Source organism: Pleurodeles waltl, chromosome 8 (genome assembly GCF_031143425.1).
Source record: "Pleurodeles waltl isolate 20211129_DDA chromosome 8, aPleWal1.hap1.20221129, whole genome shotgun sequence".
In the NCBI taxonomy this organism is placed as follows: Eukaryota; Metazoa; Chordata; class Amphibia; order Caudata; family Salamandridae; genus Pleurodeles; species Pleurodeles waltl.
Window position 1 is genome coordinate 1,325,799,545 of NC_090447.1, and position 27,308 is coordinate 1,325,826,852.

The window sequence follows — 27,308 nt, forward strand, 5'->3', positions numbered from 1 at the left end:
ACTGTCGACCAATATGTCCTGGAGCCCACATATAAACAGGGCAGATTACAAGCACATACAAGTTACTGGTTCCATTTTAAAAGAATACTGGGCTTCTTTTATAAAGCCTATAGCGCCAGCTTTACAGGTGTACCAGGCTAAAGCACTTGGAACAGCATTGTATGGTGCTGAGTTATTGGGATGTAGTGATGTCTTTGTGTTAGAGCACTCCGAAAAAGATCATTGGCCTCTCTTCCAGTCAGTACGCCACTAAATCCTCTGGCTCTTGATATGGGAGTCAAAAAGGTAGCCTTTAAAGCATCATTGCGGCCTTTGTTATTCTGGCGCAGAATAATCGCCTTCCCAGAGTTGGCTTATTATGCTGTTGCCTTAGTAGACGTCATTAAGATAGGTAGAGTCCATAAAATCCCCTGGTTGTCCTCAGTCACGAAAATGCTGCCTTCTTTGGGCTATAGGGACTTCTGGCATCATCTGGCAGAATCCCAAATTCCCTCTAAGGAGATGCTGAAGAAACAGAACTGGGCACTCATGCTCCAGAGGGAAGAGCACAATATGGCAGGCAGCTCAGTAACGGGGGCTTTTGTGCCGTTTAAGTCAGTGTAAGGTTTTGAGAAATATTGGGACTCGATCAAGGTCCTGCTAGATCAGAAGCTTTACCACCAATTTAGGGTAGGAACGCTACTTCTCAATTTATTTGCTGTGAAATGGATGGGTTCTGCCTCTGAGAAATGCCCCAGCACAGACCAAATTGAATCTGTGCCGCATGTGCTGTTTGCTTGCCTGGCATACTCTCAGCTGCACTCCGCTTGGCTGGCACCTGTGTGTCCCAAATATCAGCTATGGCATTTTGGAAAATGATTAGAATAAAAAGAAACTGTTGTCAACCAGAATCAGTGGAGACTGAGCTCAATATCTTGGAAGATAGATTTCTTCAAAGGAGTTATCCGAGTAATTTACTACTGAGGTCCAGAAAAAAGATCAATAAAATATCAAGGACCTCACTAATGAGAACAAAAAGTAGTTCTAGATCTCAATCATTACACAAATCTATATTCTTCTGTACAGCATATAGCCAAAACAGCTATGACATATACAAAATTATTTGCAAACATTGGAAGGTTTTACATACAGATCAGACTTTAGCTAAGATCTTGCCCTCTAAACCTAAAATGATTCACAAGAGGGTAAAAACAATTAGACAGTTGGTATGTAAGAGTTGTCTACCTCCGATCAAGGACAAGACTGAAACTTGGTTTCCAAATAAGATCTGTGGATTTTATAAATGTGGACACGTTAAGTGTGTAACATAGCATTAAATAAAACGACACATTTCAGTTTCAATGGAAGTATCAATTACAAAATGAAGTCTTTCATAAATTGTAATACCAAATATGTTGTTTACCTACTAGTATGCAAATGTGGCGAGATATATTTGGGTAGTACTATCAGGCCACTCAAAGAAAGGGTACAGGAACATATGCGATCGTTACGGAATAATGATTCCACCTCACCCCTATTATGTCATATGAGTCAAAAGCATGGCGCATTGGAAATTCCGGCATTCAAATACATGGGCATTAGTCATACTCCAATACATCCCAGAGGTGGTGATAGAGTGCTAGAGCTTAGGAAAAATGAGGCTAGATGGATCATTAGATTGCAGTCTATTCAAAGAGGTATTAACATAGATGATGAAATGTACCATTTTCTGTGAATGTTACTGTCTGTCTCGACACTAGGTCGAACAAATCATGTTGTTTCTAGGTAACATTTATGACAATAGGATAATCAACATCTCATCTATTAAATAATGGCTCATTGACTTAATAATGAAAACTTCCTTTGTTATTTATATCTGAAATTGTGATTGTGTAAGGCAAAATACATCTAATATGTAAATTAAGTTCACATAACTAATAATCTATTGGTATTGATTGATATCTGTGTAATGAGCTCTGCAACATACTTTTCTAACTTTCATTTGACATGTTTCTATGAATATATCTATGTGTTTTGGGATCTTAATACCAACAGAGGATGGTTTAATTGTATAAGGCATTGGCTTGCTATTTCCTTTTTTACAAACTTTCCTTTGACTGGAATTTGCAATACTTTTTCTCACTCTTAGGGTCATTTGGTGACATTCTAAGTATTCAGAATTGTCACTAACTTTAGCCTCAAAGAAATTTGCATCACTGTCAGCAACACTCATGTGAGGAGGCAAAGTTACTGTTTTCAAGCTCTTATATGTTTTTTGGTCATTCATTTATACAGCACAAATACAGTCCTGAGTTATGGAATTTCATGAGACGTGGTCTTATTTTGTTTGGGCGGATGAGCAATAGAGACAGGTTTGTTTGTATCAGATATTCTCAATATTGCCATTACAAAATGGCTGACACGAGTTGCAGGGTAGTATTTGTATTGATTACCACATATGTCAATCAACAGAGTTTGTATCTGATATAGCTTCATGCTTTTATTTGCATTGACGTATAATTGTGTGGGGAACAATTACAAACCACTTTTGGTTGCCGCGCTATAATTACTGTATCTTCGTTGGTGCAGGTATGGTGGTTTTCAACAGGTACTGTAGGTCTTGGCACATGCCCTTGAAAATAATCAAATCTCCCATTGGCCAACATCCCCTTAAAACCGCTCGTGTTTTACGATCGGGTTTTTCCGTTTACATGACGGACTTCGCTTGTAGAATGGGATCAGGGTGTATTATATGGGAGATCTGCTTATGCTAGCTCTCAACAATTTGAAGCTTAAAGGTAAAATAGCTTAGTGAGATTCTGGTTACGTTATATTTTGTGTTTTATATCTGTACCTATATCTTCAAACAAATGCTGTGCTTATGCTTGTGAGCACTTATTGACATTTATATATACAACTAGAGCGCTTTTTATTTTTCTTGGACTGTGGACTTGCCATCCTTACATTTCTGGATTTGTACCTTACATTTTGATTCATATTCTTTTTCTCTGTAGATACAAAAGGATACAAAGGGTTTCTTATACTTTGATGTAACAAATATAAACGTTTGAAGACATTCGGTCCGATTAATACAAACATTTTTATTATTTAATTAACATACAAAAGGGAGATTAAGTAATTATGAGGAGATGTAACATTAGGACATATATTAAGTATTCTTAAACAACTGCACATTTACTTGTGAGAATTACCTTAACTCTTAAGTGTCACTTTGCAGAATGCTATTTTAAGAAATTGGACCTTGGAGTAGAGTAAGCACAAAAATTGAAGACACAAGTAACATCCTCCTTTGGTATGTTATCTTTGTGAGAATTATCTATATATTCGTCCCTTTATTCACTAAAAAAGCATGTGTTCCACACAATGGAGTTTCTCTGTAGTCACTTATACTTTCGGTGAACATATGGGTGTTGTTTTAATATTTTAATAGCTTTTTCTCAAGGTGACATGGTTTCATAATTTGGTATTTATGGTCTGTGTACTGTTTACTTGGTATCTTGGACTGTAGTGGTACTCTTGATGTCTATTATTTGATACATATCTTTTTGAAGTATCAGACATATATATATGAGACTAATATGAAAAATGACATGTGATAATTTTAATTTTTGTTCTTGTCACTGTTGTTATATTGGCAGCCTTGATGAAGTCCCGTTTTGGGACGGAGCACGTGTCGGCAGCTATAAGTTCTTATATATGCTGAAATATATCATCACCCATGGACGGATGTACAGAGATTTGATAATTTGGAGATTCATCCTAATATCTGGAGTCCTATCAATTGGTTGATACTTTACAGAGAACAGACTGTTGTTGTTTTTACCATTGAATAGAACTTTACATGGATGGACACCAACTTCTTCTTTTGTTCTTGGATTGAGCCTCAAGTGCTTTGGATACGTGAATGGACATTAATCTTTTCATTGTGTTCTTGGATTGAGTGATAAAGCACTTTCGCTTCCAATATCAATGTATGAATTCTAGTTTTTATATGTAATGTGTTTGTCTTCTCTTTGTACATAATAAGTAATTATTATTAAAATTATCACTGTTTGATTGAACACAACCTATACGCCCATATGATTCTTATCTATTTGCCTATTTTTTTTGCATATTTACCACTATTCTTGGAAATATGTTTCCCCAAATGGTCATATTAGGTATTGCCTTGGAGTTTTGAATATATATATGTTGAATGCCCCACTATTATTTCATGTTTATTTGAATTGGTCTTTCCAGCATGCACATGGTGGCAACGGATGTGCTCATAGTGATATTGAGCACCTTTAATGATGACACTCTGTCATTGGATGTGCGGCGATTCTAATAGTCATTGTTGCCTTGCTGTTTCCAACCTGTGTGTAGACAGTCGGATACATTTAGTCATTCCTCTGCTTTGAGGCTATTGAGATCAGAGCCTTCCACACGCTATGCTCTATTTTTGGGGCTGATGTGGGCAAATGGAAGATCTGCTTTGGAATAATTGGGAGTCTTATCTCTGGCTCACATGATTTTGTACTCATCGATGGTTTATTGGTTTTATTAAACTCTGATTTTATGGTACTTTAAAATTAAATTTTACAGTGATTTTATGTAGCTGTGATATTTATTTTTTAGCAATAAATTATGTAATATATTATGTATTTATCTTTTTCTCTTTTTCTTTCTTTCTCTGTGTTGTATTTATATTTGCACTTACTTTTATGGCTTTGTCAAAATAAAGATATTTTTTCTTGACTTGACATGCATGTATGGCTGAGACTGCTCCAACTGTGTGTCAGCAAGGGTGTAGGAGAAAAGTGTGCAAAAAGATATAGTTTGTGCTGACATTTAAAATTGTTCTGTATCATTTATTTTAACCGCATTGATTGTGGGCAGAGGAAGTTACTACCCTTGGATTTGAAACCTTGCATCAACCATATGTTCAGCAGTTGCACCTTAGCAATCATTAGGAGTGAACATTGAGTAGCCATAGTGTATACTCTGCTAGGACCACCAGAGAGCGACAGAGGAGTAACCATTATAAAACCGGTCATAACAAGTCCATCCTGCTACTGTAGGAAGCAACCCGTGTCCGAGTATTAAGAGACATCAAAATGAAGGGACCGATGTCCTAATTATGGTCCTGCCAGGTTTTGACCTCCTCCTGGGGAGATTTTTTCACCCACTGGGCCAAACTCCCAGAATCTCATAAATTCTTCCATTGGCTCACAGTCGGGATGGAGGTAGAGGCACAATGGAAAAACTGGATCTGTTCTCATAATCAGAGGCAATGCTGAGAGTATGAGAGAGAAAGCATCCAGCAGAAGTCTCTGGAAAGCTTTGCGATCCAGCTTTCCCCTCCCCATGGATACACAGTCTTAAAAGTTACAATGAGAATTCCAAAACGTCAGTGGCAATTTTTTGTTAAATGAGTGTCAGGTGAGGTTTCCCAAGAATCAACAACTAGAGAGTATATGGAATGTGTCTGAAAGGCATGATACAGTGGAACCCAGTGATGGGCATCAATGGTGATGCACGGTGGAACTGGGGCAAGGAAGGTGGGCCACAAATGGTCACAGGGCAAGAAGTGGAGCCAGGATTAGGATGACAGGAAACGTATCTGTCTCCATTAGTCTTTTATCAGAGATGCCGAGATTAACCATCTAACGCCTCATAAAACTGCAAATGGCACAATTCACTGAATGCAACACATATAAATATTAAGCTGATAATCAACCACTATATTTATCCAAATCCCTCTTGTTGGTACTGTCACTTGTATTGTGTAGTAAAAGCTGTGTGGCAGACATCCCTGAACAAAGCCCTGTTGTTGCACGAAGTAACGAAAACAAATTGTTACATAACAGTGGGACACGTCTACACTAGAAAGAAATGTGATGCCTACACACACACACACACAGACACACATAGACGGTTGGGTTCAGCCCACTCAACCATTTCATCTCCCTTGCTTTACACAATAACTTGGTATACTTCATGACTTACATAAGCAAGCTGTGGCTTGTTGTTTGGTTTATGCACTTTCTTCAGTAGTGATTAACCCAGTTTTCCAAGTGTTGATGTCTGCATACCGTACAGGGTATCACTTGGAAAAAGAAACAAGCCAACTTGCCACCACAAAAAGGTTAGCGAGGGTGTGAGAGACTGGCAATTACGTGTTTCAGCCTGCTTCACGTTACTCCAGTGGCACATGGATACAAATGTGATTGGAACCAACCAGCAAAGCCATGTACTGTAACGACGGTCATAGTGATGGTCCAGTACCGGATGGGTGATGTAGGCCGGGTAGCATGCTTCTAGAAAGTTATTACAGTCGCCTTGGATATTCCTACAAGTGGGACAGAGCAGAACAGAAATAGGTGTAAAGGATGCGCTGCACCCTTGGAGTAAGTGTGGCTACAGGGACGTGCCCCTAAGCCTGTCCTCTTAAGAGTTCCTCCTCATAGCCAATTATAGCAATCAACAGAAAGTCCAGGAATGCCTCAACAATATGGACTTGGATGGCTTCACACTTTTAAACGTTGCTAAATACTTTGGTCTCTACATCTGTTCCACACTCCACTCCAAGACAACCATTAAGTACAAGACAGGCAGCTTGATATTGGCCACCTTTTCTACAAAGAGTAAAGATTTTCTCCCTGAAGAAAACTCCAGAACAAATATTAAGGGTGTGGGTCATTTACTACCTCGATGGAGGTAACCTTCTACTAGCTGGCCAGAAACCCATCTGACATCCTGAAATGCATTTAGTATTTTGGCAGATGTCCAACATTGCTGGAGCTCCACTGTCCGCCAGCAACTCCTTCAAGATCTGATTGTCTTCTGGAAGGCAGTGAAAAATGGCTCCCTGCTATGTCTAGCATTCTGGATGTTTATGCAGAGTCTGCAGCAACAGCATTTCCAGACTACCAACCAAGAGGTGCAGAAAGGAAACGACCAGAAGGCAGACCTTCTCCTGACCTGTGCCAAGGTTGTTGAACTTCATTACAGTCGAAAGCCATCTCACATATGCTACCTTCTCTACTTAAAACTAGATACCCTATTGGCTAATATACCTATATGAAGAGGGTCAACCACATGCCAACTGCTCCATTTGCCCTGGCCATCACTTACAGTCCCACCTTGACCACCTGCCTCATTGCCTGTACCAACCCTGTCACTACCATCTTCACCAACACCCACACTCACTGCTGTGGCAACTTATGGGCTCCCTTCACAGCACAGTGATCCATAGACTTGTTGCGAGGTGTGCACTATTAAGTCCCCAGACATGACACACATACCACACTTCTTTAAAACAAAGTGTATATCCTGTGTAATACAGGTTTATTCTTTACAAAGATGAGTCATTAAGCACAGCAATGTGAGGATGTAATCACTGGTGATTGTTGCAGTACTCCTGGTGTTTTCTGGTGGAATGGAGAGCTTCACCCTGTATTGTTATCTGTAATAATAGTACAGAACCTCACACACCTCTAAACAACTCTGTCCGTATAGCATACAACCCATATCCACATTCTACCAACCACACATGCAGACACAGTACTGAAGGACCACTTCCATTGCAGCAGCAATATGTTTCATCATTTGTAAAGGCAGTCTTGCCTGCAGCCAGATTTGTCCAAGTGTATTCTTCAAAATATTGGGTTTCTCTGCTTTCATAGCCAACTGACGTGAATAAATACAAAAAGTATATTCTCGATGCTGTAAATAAAACTGTTACAATAAAAATAAGACATTGTCCTCTCTTTGCTAGTTTACATAAAAATGAAACAACCTTTTTAAAAAAATTGTCTTTGTAGAATTACTTCATGTATGACCCAGACACATGCATATTGGGCGCCAGTTATGCATCTGTGTATCATTTATTGCTAGCTAGAAAGGCGTATATTTTTAATGGACAACATTATGTGTAAATATTCAATGTTGTCTTTTTAGCAGATATTTTAAGACAATATCACATCACCTCATTGTGCTGGTTCTATTTTTGAAACTTTTCCTTTGTGGCAATGCCTTTATCGATGGGGTGGGGCTACCACTAGAACAGACATGAAATACAGCGATGGAGATGTCTACTGGGGAAAAGCATGTTTTCTTTTTGTTTGATCAAGTAACGTCGGATACTTGACAATGTGTTATTGGCTCTATAGAATATGTCTACAAAGGTGGCCCTGTTCGGCCATGCAGTGCAGGGGAACAAGTTGCATTACACTGAGGACCACTCCAGAAACATGTTCCTAAACAAGCACGGCAAAACCTCACTGAGACATTAAAAAGACTTCTTCGTGGAAAAAAAAGAACGCGAAATCAATTGGTTTCCAAGTTTAGACAATGCATCATTGAGATAAAAAATATAATCTGCGACATCCATTCTACTTTTTGAGATGTAAAATAGTCTCTCATGCACCACAACGCAACCACTGGGAGGAGGCAGAATCCACCAGCCAGCCAATAGCACGAGGTGGAAGAGAAATAGTCTTCAGGGTGGCGCAAAAGACCACTCTGTGGTGGGACTCAAGGTCCAATTATGTACGGGGCTGATTGTGGGTAGTAGCGAACCTAGTGTATCTGCACTGTAAAATCAGTCTACATTTCTGTCTCCATGCCATTTCACTCTCCGAACTTCGGAATCCTTCCCGTGGCACTTACTTTGAGACCACTGTTCGAGCCATCCCTACACGTACCCTTTTCTATTTGACAAAACGTACCATTCAACTTTTATTTTCTCAAACAATTCTTAAAGGCATCTGACATCAGATCGGCACCTTTCCGCATAAAGGAAATGTCCACTAATTCAGACATTCTGGAATGGAATAAGGGATGAGATGAATAGGACAGTCGGGTTGGAAGTTGAAATGTCTGCACAGTTGGCCATGCTGGGGATATAAAGTAACTCAACCATACCGAGGTACACCGCCTCATTTACAACTAAGCTGTGATGGTAGCTGGGCGAGACATTGCACGTAGATGGGAAAGTCAGCCATTTAGTTCAAGAATCTATTAAATCCAGTGCACCCCATCAAAAGGCAAGATTTCCTGCCATTGGCTGAGTAGCATGTGATAGGTCCCTGTCGAATCTGTGGACACGCAGGCCGAACCTGGAGAGTGTTAATAAATACTGATTTTTTTCTAAATCCTGGAAAACTAGAACCTCTCTTAAGAGTCTCTTCTCTGCCAGGACAGTATTGGAGCTGATCCACTTAACTCTTCCAGGGTTGTAGGTTGGTCAGTATGGTGGGGAGGGGTGAGATTCAGATTTCCCAACAATCACGCTGGTACATTGTGTTAAAACACATTACATAAGAAGCGGAGAAGGCTTAAGGGGCAGTGGAAAGAGAAGAATGCAGCTGTTAGGAGTACTTAAAAAGCAATATTTTTAACGAATCAACATTTTTTTCAGGCCTTCAATACATAGACAAAAAAAGTGTGTGTGTTTTTGTAAATGTGGGCTTGAAAAAATTCCAGGCGAAGTCCAACAGATACTTCACATCACCTGACTGAAAGCACTTGTACCCAACTTTTTACTACAGAATACATTTTTAGAGGGGGTGTAACACCCCACAAACCTCACCTGGAGCTGCGCCACTGCAGTGAGTGTAAAGCGCCTGTGGGCGTGAGGACTGGTGCATCTAACACAAACAGAACGTGCCAGGCTCCCTCATCTTCCATGTTCGTTTTCTCCCAAATCCCCGCATCTCATCTAATGTATTTGGTTAACAACCCTTAGAGTGTGAGTACGGTGTATTCCCAGTCAGGTCTATGAACAGATAGACTCACACCTTGTGACGCCTGTCATATATTAAGATTTGGAAGATTTTTATGCTAAATGGAAATATGCGTAATGTATATTTAAAGCAAATGTCAGGCCACGGTTACTTAGCTAGGTTTTAGAATTCGTCTTTCCTGCGGGTTTAACCAGTGACGCTTCTTTTCTCCACAGACACACCTTTCCGACCCTGGGTAGCCAGGCCTCACCAAGAATGGAACGGCACGCTCAGGTACGTGTGGTATTTATTTATATGCCATGGGCACTCGCCATATAAAGATAACACCGAATCTTGGATACCAGGTGACCCGAAGACAGTGTAGTGCCTCGATACAGCTTTGTGTACCTGCAATGGCAGGACGTCAGAGACAAACTTACTTAAAAGGCATCCCACTGAACCAGAGTAAACAATTTATTTTATGATCCTCTACATTGCCCGGAGGTACAAAGTCTGGGACTGCTTTTTGCCACAACAGTAAACTATCTCTCGAGCGATTGATGTATTTGGGCCTAGCAACCTGTGTGGTTACTTACCTGCGTGGTAACGTGAGTTGGGCGTATCGCACGCAAGGGCGTGAAGGCAGTTAGCGGAACCGCCCTACGAGACTGAGCTTTGACAGTCTCGAATGCCAGAGCTGTATTGTGTTTTATTCTGTTTCTTTCACAATCACAATACGTTTGGAGTGATTTTTATTTTTTTTAGGATTTGCCAACCAAATCTTTTCTGACCTGCAATTATTTATTCCGTATTAATAATTACCACCAGAAGATGGTTAATAACAGGTCTGCCAAATTTCCGCGCTTCCAGCGTGATGTGCTGCTTCAGTGCTGGTTATTAGGCCCGGCGCTAGCCAAGACCTTTTGATTTTACTAAAATAATATGTATAATATACTTACTTTTTAAAGGGATTCTCAGCCACCTTCCTTCACCCATTGGCCAGTTTCTGTATGTTGCCAGTATAAAATATGTATTGTACACTTAAGTGAAACAGAGTGATAAAGGCCTGTGGGTTCCATTTTGAAAGCCCCTGGCCAGTTCCTGTGCACATGACGGGAGAGATGTTTTTCCTCAGACCGAGAAGTGTATCAGGAGAAATTCAGGAGGAAGTAAATCTAGGCATTGAAATGGGGACAAAGGATGCAAGGCTCCCATAGAAATTTGATTTGGTCCTTTTGCTCAGAGGGGCTCCTGACTAGTCTTCCTGTAGCACTGCCACTTGATGGATGGTGAGGGTGAAGGGGGCTGCAGTCTGTTGTTCAGAGTGACAAGGGTCCTTAAGGTCAACCACCCTTTTGTAGCATTTCTTGTCACTGTCTTTGTGGCTGATCATAGCTGTGGGCAGATAGTTCACACCTCTTTGCCCCTCGGTGGGGGATGCTCCTTGCTGGAGAGTACCCTCCTGGAGAGTACCCTGCTGTGAGTGCTCCACACAAAGTCTAAGTCCGCAAAACAGGGTAGAGAGGCATTTAAAAGCAGAAACCTTTCCAAACCAGTTATCCTGCCTGCAAAATTCTTAAAAACAGCACTTCCATTGTTTCAGAGAGGGTTTAAGAAGTTGGTAGTGAGTTCAAAGGGCTTTTGTGTACTATTGAACTGGTCATTATGCATCAGGAGCAAAGTAGGGTGTCCGCATGGCCGACGGGTAAATGTCCCAGAAATTGAAGAGGTGTGAATGGTGAGCAACGCAGTAAAGAACAAGCATTGGCAAATCCAACAGGTCTTGCCTAGACAAGAACTATTGGCTTTGGCAATGTGTTTTTGCCGTTTGTATACCAGTGTGGTTGCTGTTCAGCTTGGCTAAAAGTTAGTGGCGTGGAGAGTCCTAGAGTGGAGTGAGGGAGTAAGTAGACTGCCAAAGAATTAATTTGTTGGAGTAGAGTGCCGTAGAGTGAAGTAGGGAGAGTCAAGTGTCATAGAGTTGAGTAGAAGGGAGTGGTTCAGTGGCAGGGAGTGTCGTAGAGTGGAGTAGCATAGTGTGGAGTGGGGTCAAATGGGGTGTATAGTACTAGATTGGGGTGGATTGAATTGGGGTAGAGTGAGTTGGATTGAATGGGGTGGGTTGGAGTAGGTGGACTTGATGGGGTGGATTAGGTTGGGCTAGGGTAGATTGGAGTGGGGTGGATACATTTGGTTTGGGGTGGGTGGATGGGATTGAAGTGATAGGCCTGGGGTGGGTTGTATTAGATTGGGGTGGGGTTGATTGGAGTGGAGGAGATTAGACTAGAGTTGGGTGGATTGAACTGGACCGAGGGGGTGAATTGGACAGGACTGGAGGAGGCAGTTTTATTGTATTGGAGTGGATTGGAATGGGGTGTAATAGACTGGAGTGAGATGGACTGGACTGGTGAGTTGGATTGGAGTGGGGTGGGGTGGATTGGAGTGGAGTGGGCTGGGTGGATTGAATAGAGTGAGGTGAACTGAACTTGGGTGGGGTGGATAGGAATGGGGTGGATTGGAGCAGAGTGGGGTGGATTGAAATGGAGTGGGTGGATTAGATTGGGGAGGGGAGGGATGGACTAAAGTGAAGTGGATTGATGTGGGTTGGATTGTGATGGTGTGGATTGTAGTGGGTGGGGTGTATTGGGGTGGGGTGTATTGGAGTGGGGTGAACTGCGTTGAGGCAGAGTGGATTGAAGTGGGGTAAAATGGATTGAGTGGGGTGGATTTGTGTTGGAGGAATGAAGTGGGGTGGATTGGATTGGCATGGGGTGGATTAGAGTGGGATGGATTGGATTGAGGTAGATTGAATTAGGGAGGGTTGGACTGGATTGGAGTGTGTTATATTGGATTGGATTGGTGTGGGGTGGATTGGATTGGAGTGGGGTGGATTGATTTGGGACAAGGTGGGTTGGAGTGGGGCAGATTAGAGTGGAGCACATTGTTTTGGGTTGGAGTGGGGCAGATTAGAGTGGAGCACATTGTTTTGGATTGAAATGGTGCAGATTGGTGGGGTAGATTGTTTCGGATTGGAGTGGAGCAACATTTTCTGCATTGGAGTGGGGAGGATTGTTTTGGATTGGAGTAGGGCAGAATGTTTTTCACTGGAATGGTTGGACTATTTTGGATTGGAGTGCAGCAAATTCTTTTAGATGGTTGAGAAGGAGATTGGTGTGGGGCAGATTGGTGTGGGGAACATTGTGCTCGGTATGGAGTGGGGTGGAGTGGATTGGGGTGAGTCGGACTGGGGAGATGTGAAGTGCGATATGTTGGATTGGGGTGGTGTGTGGTGGATTGTGGTGCATTGCAGAGGGGTGAATTAGGGTGAATTGGGATGGAGTGGGTGGATTGGGGTGAGGCAGATTGGAGTGGGATGGATTGAAGTAGGGTTGATTGTTTTGGATTGGTGTGGAGCAAGTTGGAGTGGGAAGATTGTTTTGAATTGGATTGGGGGATTGGAGTGAGGAAGACTGGGGTGGGCAGATTGTTTTAGATAGAAGTGGGGCAGATTGTTTTGAATTGGAGTGGGGCAGATTGCAGCCGGGCAGAATGTTTTGGATTTGAGTGGTGCAGGTTGCTTTGGATTAAAGTGGGGCAGATTAGAGAGGGGTGGATCGGATTTGTTTGGGGTGTGTGGATTGGATTGGAGTGATAGAACTGGTTTGGGGTGGATTGGCTTGGGGTGTGGTGAATTGGAATAGAGTGGGTGGTTTGGAGTTGATTGGGGTAGATTAAACTCGAGTGGGGTGGTTTGGACTGGACTGAGGGGGTGAATTGGACAGCACTGGAGGGGGTGGATTGATTGGATTGGAGTGGGGTGGATCAGATTGGAGTGGCATGGACTGGGGTGGAGTGGACTGGAGTGGGATGTACTGGATTGGATTGGCATGAGTTACATTGGAGTGGGATGAGTTGGAATGAGTGGGCTGGATGGATTGAATTAAGTGGGGTGGACTGAACTGGGATGGTTTGGGTAGAGTGAAGTGGATTGGAGTAGAGGGGGATGGGATGGAGTGGATGGGGTAGATTAGACTGGAGTGGGGTGAATTGAATTGGGGTGGAGTGTAATTAAGTGGGGTGGATTGGGGTGGGTGGGGTGGATTTGGGTGAGGTGGACTGAAGTGAGGTGGGGTGGAGTAGGTGAGGAGGTTTGGATTGACGTGGGTTGGAATTTGGTGGGTTGCATTGAGGTGGGATGGATTGAGTGGAGTGAAATGGATTAATTGGGGTGGACTGTTGTGCGGTGGATTTGTGTGGGGTAGATTGGAGTGAGGTGGATTGGTATCAGGTGGATTGGATTAGGATGGGGTGGATTGGAGTGGGGTATATATGATTTGGCTAGATTGGGGTGCATTGGATTGGTGTGGGATGCATTGGATTGGAGAGTGGGGTGGATTGGATTGGGGGGGGTGACTCAAAGTGGGACAGATTGTTTTGGATTGGAGTTGGGCACGTTATTTTGGATTGGAGTGATTCAGAGTGGAGTGGGGTAGATTGTTTTGGATTGGAGTGAAGTTGATTGGAGTGGGGCATATTGTTTTGGATTGGGGTAGATTGTTTTGGATTAGAGTGGGGCAGGTTGGAGTGAGGCAGATTGTTTTTGATTGGAGTGGGTGGATTGCAGTGGATTGGATTGGGTGAGTTGGATTGGACTGGAATGGATTGGTGTGGAGTGGATTGGACTGTAGTGGGGTAGATTGTGGTGAACTGGAGTGTGATGAATGGATTGGGATGGAATTAGTGGCTTGGGGTGAGGTGGATTGGACCAGTCAGATTGAAGTGGGGCAGATTGGAGTAGTGCAGATTGTTTTGGATTGGAGTGGGTCACATTATTTTGGATTGGAGTGAAGCAGATTGGAGCAGAGTAGATTGTCTTTGAGTGGAGTGAAGCAGACTGGAGAACATTGTTTTGGTTTGGAGTAGGTGGACAGTTTTGGATTGGTGTGGGACAGATTGTGGTGAATTGGATTGGAATGGGATGGATTGTGGTGGAGTGGGGTGGATTGGATTTAGGTGAGTTGGACAGGGGTGAGGTGGATTGAATTGGAGTAGACTAGATAGGATTGGGGTGGATTGTACAGGTGTGGGGTGGATTGGAGTGTGGTGAATTCAGATGGAGTGGATGAATTGGGGAGATGGATTGGATTGGAATGGGGCAGTGGAGTGGGATGGAGTGAAGTGGGGACAATTGCTTTGGATTAGAGTGGGTGCATTGGAGTGGGTCAGATTGTTTTGTATTGGAGTAGGGCAGATTGTTTTGGAGTGGAGCAAATTGTTTTGGATTGGAGTGGGACAGATTGGGAGGATTGGAGTGGACTGGATTCGGGCAAGTGGTTTGGATTTGAGTGGGTGGATTGGATTGAGTGGGATGGGTGGATTGGAGTGGAGCAGATTTGATTGGAGTGGGGTGGACTGGGGTAAGTGGTTAGGACTGGAGTGGATTGGGGTGGATTGGTCTGGGATGGACTGGATTGGTCCGGGGTGGGCTGAATTGAGGGGTGGATTGGATTGGGTGGACTGGTATTTGGTGAGGTGGAGTGGATTGGTGTGGATTGGAGTAGGGCAGATTAGAGTGGTATGGATTAGATTGGTTTGGGATATGTGGAGTGGATGAAGTGATAGGGGTGGGGTTGATTGGAGTAGGGAGGATTGGATTAGTCCTGAGAGGACTGGATTGAGTGTGGTGGATTGGTGTGGGGGTGAGGTGGGGTGGATTGGAATGGGGTGGTTTTGAAGATTATGTTTTAAAGCATAATTTCAGAAATTACACATAAAATAGAACAATGTCGCTTTGCAATATTTAGCAAAAGATGATCCTCATCTTTTGAGAACAGTGCCAATGAGTAAAAACAAAAGAAAATATGAATGCAAAGGGAGAAAAGGAGACTTGGCAAAATAAAAGAAAGTTAACTACAGAAAATATATCTTTGCAATTTTGTTTGTGCTACAGGGCACGTTTTTGTCAGTCACACACCTTCCTTTTGTATGAAACTAATAGTTAAAAAAAAAAAAGAAATGAACAAAATAGTACCTCAATCACGTAGGGAGTAGCTGATTAAGTTGAATCAATCTGTGCTTAGTCCCTGCTCCATTGTAAGGAACGGATGTGACATTTGCAGTGTGCTGGTCAATTAGAAGGCTGCAAAGAAGAAGGGCACTGATGCTGCACAAATGGTAAACGGGCGGGCTCAAATCCCTTTTTTATAAACAAGAGTCTTGCAATCGCATGCACTCACAGGCTCGCCCCAAAAAGTAAATGTACGGGCAGCACATCAAGACAGTGTGAACACAGAATACACTGTACAAACAGCGTGCACAGACAATATAGTATACATACAAAACAGACATTGTACCATAAACACATAACACGTTTGCACAATAAACAGTACAATCAGCACAAACTTCTATAAATTAAGGAATTATGGCATTATGTGTTCCGTTTGCTCTTTCACTGTTATAAATTCATCTTTTGTGTAACTGCATGTTTTGCATGATAAAGGGAAAAGTTAACATAAATCCATGTCAGTCAAACGAAATAGAAGATGACCTTGGGGGACCTCAAACAGTGGCTTTTGTAGGTCTCGGCGAGATCAAAATCGTTACTGTAACTGCATTGCATAGTATAAAGTAAAGTTAGGGCAGGTGTCTGCTTAAAGTGATAAGAGCATAAATCAAAGAATCCGACAGTGCAGAAAGTTGACATACCAGATAATCCATGTACACATGTGGTGAGAGCAGCAGCCGGCACTTTCGGGCCCATCTTGAACCTTCCATTCAAACGTGTTCAGAACTAAGTAATCTGACTCAGAACTATTTGCGAGTATTTTCTAGACGTATTGTCCCTTTCAAGGATACGCCACCATACATCATAGTAGTCCTGTATGAGTTTATAATCAGTGTGCTGGTCCTGCCATTTATAAACGCATCTCTGTAATCTGGGAGGTGGGAGCAGGACATACACCTAAACACCCAGGCAACCAGTTGTTTTTTTGTGTCTCATGATTGATGAAAAAGAAAATAACTTTGAGGTCAGTCCATGTGAGGTCTAGTAGTGAAAGAGGGTTTATTATATAAAATTGAGTATAGAAATGTTCAGGCGTGTGACCTGCAGAGTGAGTGAGCCCACGTACTAGATCGAAAATTGAAAGGACGTTGAGCAGTTCAGCAGATGCCTTGTCCTGTTCGTCATCAACATGGACATTAAATTCTCCAAGCAGAAAAATTGTATTAGTCTCGAGGTGGGCCTGAGAAATAGACTCCAGTAAACATATTACAGTTCTTCACATGACCAAGAGGTCTACAGAGTAATAATGTATAAAAGAGGGAACTGGATTCTCTGTGATAGTGAGCAACAGAAATTAGGACCTGAGAGCGGATTGATTGACCATGTGGTGAAGGCTGGCATTTCTTTTTAATAAATAACTGGAGTGCAGACTCCAGGGCACGTTGTGCAATTCGCTAATTTGAATTGATATCTAGAAGGGGTGGCCAGTGCAAAAATAAAGACAGAATTCTCTTTAAGCCGGGTTTCCGTAATAAAGGCTACATCTATGTTGAAGTCCCAAGGATGCTCCTGACCTCCATGACAAACTTCACCATTAAGCTAACATTGAGTAAGACACATGAAAGCTCAATTGTCTCTTAGGTGCTCTGTTGGAGGAGTAAGACAAGGTTGTGAGAGAGTGGGTAATTTAAGAATTTAAATATTCTTTGGAACCAGTGGCACACATCCTGTGCGCATCTGATGCATGTCCGCGTTGCTGCTATCCCTATATAGGGCAGAGGCGGTCTACCCTTTTCAGACAAATGATCACTAGAACACACGCTAACCAAAATGACACCTCTAGTGGTGCCAGAGAGAGAGGAGAAAAAATGACCTAAACAGGTACACTCTCTCGCCATAAGGTGGGCCGGAGAACCCAAAGATAAAGTGCAATAAAGTGCTAAACGAAGCGGAAGGAGATTGGGGACGGGGGACAGTGATAACAAGCAAAAATGAAGCAATAAAAGCATTTCAAACAATCGTAGAAGCCTATCTGAAATTGCCTTTAATTAATTATGTTATACACATTTAACAGAACAGTGCCAGAACTTCTTGGCTGGCGGCTTTAGTTGGATGGTGCAACACTACTCTGCAAGGCGGCCATAATTGTATTAATCATTTTTCATGACTTGTCAGGTGTTCAGGTTTGCTTGTGATCAGCAGTTTTGATTACCAGCAAAACTTACTCAGATGTTCATGTTTTTTTTTTTTTTTTTAACACTGATAAACTCATCACAAATTTTGTTTGGGTAATACTAGTAGTATATTCATATGTTCTGAGTAAGGCATGTATGCAAAAGCACTATATAAAACGGATTGGTATTTTTTCAAACAGACAAGAAAATACTGGTGGTGCTTTCATTCATTGTGAAAATAGAGCCATAAGAAGCCTAGAATGCAGTGGTCATTCTGCGACTAGCTGTGTCTTTAGTGCAGACTGCAGACACAGTATAATTCCTGAAATAGAAAGATACTCCTGCCCCAGGAAGCGGCTTCCTGGCCAAAGCTCTGTAAAAGGCATAACAAAAGCTTTCAACCCAAATTATTTCGGAAGTTGTTGTTTGTTTTAACAGTATGGACCTACATGTCAGACCATACAGTTATAAAAAGCTGAACTCATAGATATCGAGCTTCATGCCAAGAGGTCAGTTGGAACCCGAGTACAGGTGAACTGGAGAGGTGGCATCAGTCCTCATAAAACAATTTAAAGTAATTTTTTTAGAGAGTGGGGCTGAAATCCCTAAACCCTTTTGAGAAGGTCAGACTAGCCCACAATTTTATTTTAGGTTTGCGTCTATATGGCTATAGTATTAAAATAATTTCAAAGTTGGCTTTTAAATGCCATTTCCCACTATGAGACAGACCAGTACAGTTTCGCAAATGCAGCCATAGTACTATTTTCTAATATTTAGAAACAGACCTCACCATCATTTTGACTGTACTAGCTCACCATTACTAATTCATCCCTTTATTTTACAGAGAGAAGTGTGAAAAGTGTATTGTAAAGCTTGTTTACTACGTCAGCCGCCCTGCAGTGCATATTCCAAGCGCGACACCTTTTCATTCCCGTTGCACAGTTCCATTAAATCAACAAGCTGTCCTTCTGAATTGTGTAAGGGGTACTTGGGGGACCAAACAACAGTATGGGCTGGCCAGGCCCTGCCAGCTTCCCCTACCCCCATCCTTCCCCCCCAGTGACAGACACATTGATAATGGATTGGAGAGAATCATTTGGGGGAGATGGAGGTCAGAGGTTTCTGGTCTCCAGTTGTGGGCAAGCTCTACACCAACTAACTGAAGCTATGGGCCATATGTTTAACATTATGGAGTTGGCGTGGAACCACATGGTGCCACCCAGGAGTCCACAGGCGCAGTGCTACAGAATTCTCCGGTTCCAATCTGGCACCTAAGGAATATTCTAAAGTGAGGAGTCTGTGGTTAAAGTATCCAACAGAATAAGCATAACTAAAGGTGAGTAACTTGTTCATCTTTCCACAATATTCTTATTTATAACTGATGCAGTTTTCTTGCCTCAGTTTGTATGTATTTGTGTACGTTTTCCTACTGCAACCAGCCCTGCCAAGTACCAAGCATCAGGGGTAAGACTAACACATTTTAAATAGTGCCTCTTGACACCAGCGCTGTGTGTCACAAGCCGCAATGTAGAGAGATGTGAGCCGAAGTGCAGCAGTGTCAAAGAGTCAAGTTGGGAAAGCAATGACGCATGTACAGCCATTTGTTCAGGAACACAATACACGTGGAAGCCAGACAATAATTAGTCCAGTAGCCCGGCCGTGATGGCTAACAAGCCAGCCATAATGTTAAAGCAGACTGCTGTCCTGTCAAACTAGAGAAGCCACTGAGGCAGATAAACATCCAATCAGATACAGTCTAAAGAAGTGGTTCCCAACCTTTTGATTCCTGAGGACCCCCACTGAATCATTATTTGAAGCCGGGAACCCCCATTCAATTTGTACAGTTTAAATTTCAAACTTTAAAACAGTAATTTGCAAAAAATACACAAACAAGTACACACCAAACAACTACTTGAATTACTGAAGATATAATTACTCTAAATTGAAAAAATATGCAAAAATTGAAAAATTTTAATCGGGAAGGTTGGCTCTGCATCTCGGCGACTAACTTTTCAGTTTGTTTTTATTTAGGAAGGCTGAATCCAAAGGTCGGAGTCTATATTTCCCAAGCGATTTCTGTTTTTATTTTTTAGGTACATCTGAGAAAGCTTTTTCACATAAATACGTGATGGGGAAAGGTAGTAAAACCATAAGGGCCCCTCATCTCTCCATAGTCTCTCTTTCACATATAATTCATTTGTTTTATAGCACCTCTCATACCAGTGTAGGGTGTCGGGCACTTTACAGGGGACTATTCACATGTTATCCACACTGGAAGGCATTTTCTAAGAGTGCTTTGTCTGAAGAAGCACACTCAGGATTCAGGACGTAACACAGTGGTTAGTGTTGCCTTTAATAATAGGAATGTATTTCTATGAAAGAAAACCTTCTTTAGCAGCATAAGGAAAATGAAAGACTGTGAAGAAACATAACTTTCTAATTGTGCAATGCAGTTTGCATGGAGCTCTTTGATGGCAGTTCATAGCTCACTGTGCTGTTACGATTGTTGCTTATGAGCTGCTCAGTAACAAAGGAATTTCTGTGACAAAAGCAGTAACCTACTGTGCTATGCACATAAAATAGTGTTCTTTGCATGATACACGTTCTTTGCAGCAGTCATATTAACCCTCTGCGCTCCCTTAGATTAGTCAAAACTGCCACTGGACAAAACTCCCTTCTCTCTCCAGCAGGAACATTAATCACCAGAATTACCTTGCCGCTATTTTTGCGCACAGGATGCTTGATGTACAAGGATCTTTGCAGTGTTTTTAAACCTGCTGCACTAAGGAAGTAATAAATATAAAAGCACAAACTTTTCTGTCAGAGGCCACAGCTGGAGAAGTGGAGAATGTGTCATAGACCCCTGGGGAGCTGCGGACCACAGGTTGGGAATCTCTGGTCTAAAGAATCGGAGTGACCAATCACAAGGAGAGGGCACGGCACTCAATACATATTTACCGAATGGTAAACACTAGATTGCGTTATGCAAGTTGTAGTAGGTCAGTGGTGGCCATTAGTTGTGGGCGCATCTCTACCACATTCTTCCCCTACCAATCTCTAAATGTTTTCATTCAATGGAATCTGAAGTGACATTGTACTTCTCATCCCCTGAAAGAATTGTATCTGAGTTCTGCAAAGAAGTGGGTCCCTATTTTGCCATACCAAATTCACACAACTGTTTTCAAGGAATCTTCGAATTAAAACTTGAGGCATGCAGAAAGTCAATAAAAGAGATTCAAACATAAACAATCCAACAGGATTTCGGCATTTGAACTATTTTCATTTGAGCCATTAATCATTTAGGCGTATGTCATTTCAACTTTGATTGGTTTACAACAATGTATATGACAGTATCATTAAACTGATGTTTAGATAGTCCAAACCAGAAACTCGGCAGCTTCTAGACATTTGAAAGGTGAGTCTTAGTTTTATCCAACTCAGTTTAGGGTTAATCCAAGAACTAGTCTAAACTTAAAATATAGTTTCATCCCAAAGCATAAAGATAAGTCAACCCCCAAGCCTCTATGCCTGGGCATTTTTCCCAAAGTGAATTCGATATTTCACCTTTATTTATGTAATAACAGTTGTCCTATGCAAGTGCAGACCAAAGGAGCAACCGTCGCCGGGCATGTGACGCATGCACCTTCAATGCCATACACAATGCTGCAGTCAAATAAAGGGGCTACCTGCAGTCAGTCAGTCTGAAGTTTGGTATAAAAGCAGCTGCGTTAGCAGAGTGAGTTGTGCACCCCTGGAAGAGTGCACACACAGCTGCCACCACTGACTGCGCATCGGGCTCACAGTTAAGACAATTGCCACCATACCGCCGTAGTAAGGATGGCTTTACAGGTGACAACAAGAAGCTGAGACTCTCTTTCCGGCGGCCCATATCACGTGATATGCCACGTGATGGCCGTTACACTGACTCTAACAACATCCTCCAGAATTCATCATCACCCGCTGACCACCCAGTAGCGGTCCTGCCCGGCTGAGTGATGTCAATGTGGGCAAAACAGTTTTGCGGCATTCCTGCTGGAGTGAGTGGGACTGGCACCTCAGTCTGTGAGGCACCTCTGACACCCCGCCCTCCCGGGGCACTTCAGGGCGAGAGGGCCCAGTGGAACAGCCAGTCCCAGGGAATGTATACCCACGGGACTAACAGCGCCCAAGAGGAGGAGGCTGGAGACAGAAGGTGATCTGTGGATAGGGTGGGTGGGAGCGGGGTGGCTGTTGTTCTCCAGCTTGAGAAATTGGTGACCAGGCTTCCTGCCACTAACACTAGGGTCCGCTCACCTCCCTGTGGTCGAGCCTCTTCTTCGGTGACCCTCTGTTGCCTTGAGGAGGAGGAAGGGTTTCCGTTTGATCAGCAGGGACTTGGAGCAGACAGAATGCATTGGGGGGCTTGTTTACCTCCATGCACGCCCCAGACTTCTTGTTCTGCGTTGGAGTGAAGGTTTTCTCGAAGAGGAGCATGGGTGTGAAGGAGAGGATGTTGTGCAGATGTGCACATATGGTTTCTCTGTGATGCCACAGTATGTCTACTTTGAAAGCCAAGATTAAAGCTCAAATTATGAGGCGTCCTTTGGCAGTGTGCACATACTAACTGAATCCTGCGTGTAGTACATTAAGCCGCTGAGTGCACCAGAGAACGGGTTGGTTTGTTTCACTGCAGTCCCTGTGTTGTTGCGGGTCCAGTGCGGCATTGATGGTGCAGCTGGATTCAGGCAGGCAGCGTATATGGTGCACTGTGATACACGGTGGTTATTGCGGTGTAGTGTTTGATATGTATGAAACAGTTAGAGAGAAAGGTGTAGTTTACATGGTACCTTGACAGAATATGCAGTCACAGGGCAGAGGTGATTCATGCAGTGTGAGCTCATCAACTGCAGTGTGGAATAGCAGCGCTATGAGACCATGTTTATGGAACCGTGCCCTACTGTAGTCTGTATAACAGATGAAGGAATACTGAAGCCCAGCAAAGTATGTTTGAAAACCTTTTATTTGCTGTTACCCTTACAGACTTAGGGCCTGATTTAGAATTTGGGGGAGGGGTTACCCCGTCACAAACGTGATGGATATCCCATCCGCCATATTACAAGTTCCGTAGGATATAATGGAATTGTCATGCAGCGGACGGGATACCCTTCATGTTCGTGATGGAGTAACCCCCCCGCCAAGCTCTAAATCAGGCCCTGAATTATCAATGCACATAGGACTGAACTACGTAAGTGGAATTTCACAATTTGGAAAATTACTCTTCTCTCAGCAGTAGTCATTCTTTGGTGCCAAATTGTGAAAAGCAATTGTAAGCGCAGAGAAATACTCTGAAAACTGAATTTAGCTGCTACCAGCGTCTACAGACAGGACAGATAAGAGGTGAGATCAGCAGCTGTCACGGTTCACCCTCGGGACGGTGTGCGCTGCTACGAGGGTGATGGTAGGGGGCCCTGCACTATGCAGGCGCAAGTAACCTTAAATGTAAAGGCATTATGCAGTCAGGGAGCAGCACTACCTCAGTGCAAGTACATTTGAATAAAAAATAGAACTTCTGAAGCTTCATATAGCACCAGGTGAGTTCATTTCTGATATTTATTTTTACCTGGATTTTTTTGCATGGTTTTAATTGCAGTTAGGTTTCACACGGTGTCACACATATACAGACTTTAACTATGGTAATGACACGCATAAGCAATCTAAAACTTGGCAGCTATGTGCAGCTATCAGGAATGCTAATATAGTTGCGTATTTCATTTAAAAAAAATATTTTCTCTCTTCAGTATTTGAGGAATTATTTCTGCTTAAATGCAGTTGTCTCTTCTTTACCTCTTAAACGATCTAGTTTCCTGACTATCTGTTGTTGCAACAATTTTATAATTACCATTAGTATTTAAACAAACAACATGTTATTTCATCCTGTTTTCAGCAGTCTGACATGTACAATATGCCTTCGCAGAACCAGCACTTCCATAGTCCTTTATCAACTAAAGAAACCAGAACTGGGGTGGGAAATGCCCCTCCTGCAGCTTGTCAACTTGAAAGAGAACTTTTTCAAGGTAAGCCAGCTTGTTATCATAATTGGTGAAAATATATGAAATCAGCATAAATGAGTAACAGATGTATGAAAATTCCATTTGTGATTGCGATTTGTGCACCATCTTTTTGCGAAAAGAAAAGGAAAATAATGTTGGAAACGGCCCTAAATACTACTAAGTCGGTCCACAACATTCCGAATAATAGAGGGATGCAATCCGACCTTCCTTATCAAAATTCACAAAGTAGGTTGCAAATTGTGACTATGATTGGATGCCATGACTATGATGGTGACAACCTGTTGGAGGCAGCAGGCCACCATAGCTGATATCACTTTTTTTTTAAATGCAGTCTGTTTTCCTTAAAAGAAATAGGTCTGCATAAAAAAACATGTTTTATTTTAAGTTTGTGTTGTGCGTGGTCCCCTGGGCCACTGCCCACTCCCAAACATTGTTTTTATATTCACAAAGGGGAGGAGTCCCTCTTCCCCGTTCTGAATAGGTTACTATCTCCTTTAGGAAGCCGGTTTTCATATCACTGGTTTGCAACCAAAATTGTTGTCACAAACCATTGATACATTGTATTCTGAATTACAGTTTGGAAGGGATGCCATAAACACGTTCCTTCTAAGCCTTTTTAAACAAATTTGGTGATTCTGTAGCCTGTGACTGAATCGCAGCATGGGTTTAGTCATTTAAAAAAGCCATTTACTGGTCTACTATCCCTTAGGGAAATTGCAGGCTAAATCGCTTTATACATCTAGCCACATATGCTATTAACGTTCTTCTTCGGAAATACTGCAAGATGATAGTTGTGGCAAAAACATTAAATTAGCAACAAGCAATTTATATATATATATATATATATATATATATTGTGTTTCCCATATACTTTTACACAGAATGTTACATTATGTTACAAAAAAAGCATTGCTAGCAAGTTCGGAAGGGTCCAGGAAAGCATCTTCACTTTCAGTTACTGGCGAGTTAAGATACAAATACCAAACTCCATGAGCCACTGGACTCCTAACGATAACTCATCTAACTTAAATTCCTTGTTTTTACCCAATAAAGTTCACTACTGTGTAATAAATTGAGCATCCGGGTTTCAGGAGGCACTCTGGTAAACATTTAGGGGCAAGATTGCTTAAAATTAAAACTTTGAATCATTCCTGTGTGAAAACATTTAAAATATACATTGTACACCTTTGGCCTGGGACTCTCTTATTCTACCCCCCCAGGGTACCCCGTCATTGAGTGGAGTGCTGTGAGCTGCTTCTCAAAGCTGTTTGTACCCAGCTTTGCATAACCATTACTGCACTTATCTGAAAACATAGATGAAACCATATCCCCTTTACCTGGCAGTGTACACACCTTCACCAATTAACATTTTCCTCTGATCAGTGAGGTCACTCAAACATAGTGTTTACATTGCTATTTACTTTTAGTTGTTTCCTCCTTTCTCCTTTATTGCCACTGGTACCTTGGGCCACAATATTTAGGACTCTGGCCAAGTATAAAAGAACACAATCCGTTTGCATCAGCTGACCACATTCCTTCTGCAAGTCTTGTTTAGGGACTACACCCATGCTATGGTTGTAGCCATCAGGTCAAGGTTTCGAAAACACCACTTGGTGCAAACAAAGAGACATAACAAAATACATTTTTATGAGAAGCAGATAGGTACTGATAGAAGGAAAAAAAACAACCGTGGTAGCAAATTCACTTCAGTCACGGCGGAAGCAAAGACACCTATCCAAGGGTCCTTCCCCTCCCACGTGGATTTCACCATCACTGGTGTATAAAACACTGGGTCACTCAACAGTCTTTACCCATATTATCTGCCCACACCTAGTACCAGGCAGCTGGTTCCTGCTGCATCCAATTGTCAAGATCCAGGCAAGTTGCACTTGCTGCTCAGGATCCAAAGGCCCCTCGGGGACCAAATCTTCACTTACTCTTAATACTTCTTTGTCATAGCTGGTTGAGTCTTAATTATTGTCTGCCTGTGGGGGTTTAAGCCAAAATCTACACTATGGAATCAAGCCTTTTCCATTTTCTGGGCTCAGTAGGAAAATGGTGCACAAAGAGGTCAATCATCCACACAGAACAAGGACACACTTTGAGGGGCCAGGACTCAACCCTACCTGGTTACTCAGGGAGTTGAGATCATTTGGGAATCCCTCTAGCCTCCTTGTACAGGCAGTCTTCTCTTGAGGCTGAGTCATATAACGACTGTCCTGCTCTTGACTACACCTCCTTCTCACTGGTTGAGTCTTACACTTAATTGAATAGGTAGTTCAGAAGAAGAAGGCCACAGAGTCTTAGTGTGAGAATGAAACATTTACTAGCTATCGTAACTGAAAGTTTGAATTCTATTAAGGAAACTGAGGGGAGGATTATGCCTTATTTCTTCGCTCTATTTTTAACAGCAGCCAAGTAAAACTACATTTCCCATGAACAGTGGAGGAAATCAGAAATAAACAAAGGAATAACAAGTTTAACAGTCAATCAACAATCTGTGAGGCACATTTAGTTAAAATGTCCTCTTTATTCCTGTGACTGAAAGCCACAAGTTCTAAGCCTCAGTCTTGTTTAGAAATGTCTGATCCTGAGGAAAAAGAGAGACAAACACATCAGGTTCCATCCCCGATGATGATACAGAATAATAATGTATTCCTACCACAGTATGCAAGCACCGAACTTTATATACACATGTTCAACAGGTAACACTCCGCAATGAGCCACCAACAAGTGATTATTCTAGCAATAAACAACAGTCATTCATACCCTTACGCAGAAATTCCACGACAGGAAGACCTTCATGAGAGTGGAGGGTTAATCCTCGCCTCCGTGTCCTTAATGGAACTGAAACTTTCTGTTATGATAGCTAGGAAATGTTTCTTTCTGTGTCAGGACCGGAGGCAAGGAATATGTCAGTTTAAGGCTTGCCCACTACAAGATCGGCTTAAAATAGAATCTCTTAAACTTGGAGTCCGAGGACTAGTCCGCTGCAAGGAGGATGTCCTCTGATCGAGCTCAATGGGAGAATGCTTTGGAAGCCATGGCTCCCCTGGCTGAATGAGCGCTGAATAATTTAATATCAATACCAGCCTCCTGCAACTCCCAGTGAACCCATCTGGCAATGGTAGGGGAAGATAACTGCCCTAAAGGGTCTCTTGAGGGCAATTAACAACTGTCTCTCTCCATGAGGATGGAGCTCCGCCGTCACGGCCTCATAACATTGAATACATCTGACCACACATAACTTAAGTGAATCTGGAAATGACGGGTAGGGTACCACCTTTGAATTGCACTTCGTTCTTCTTGTAATGTGATGTGAAATTGCAGACCTGGAAGTGTTGATGACTGATATAATAAACCCCCTGAGGCA

General features: G+C 42.4%; 1 protein-coding gene across 4 annotated transcripts in view; it reads left to right on the forward strand.

The window, feature by feature from the left end:
• Positions 1-27,308, forward strand: part of EXPH5 (exophilin 5) — a 548,780-nt gene that overhangs the window by 501,995 nt on the left and 19,477 nt on the right. For 2 of the 4 annotated variants that reach the window (XM_069202313.1, XM_069202316.1), the window contains exons 4-5: positions 9,944-10,001; positions 23,809-23,938. In XM_069202313.1, coding sequence (XP_069058414.1) covers positions 9,944-10,001; positions 23,809-23,938 — 188 coding nt within the window. The remainder of the gene's footprint in view (positions 1-9,943; positions 10,002-23,808; positions 23,939-27,308) is intronic. The other 2 variants (XM_069202314.1, XM_069202315.1) reach the window with 2 other exon arrangements.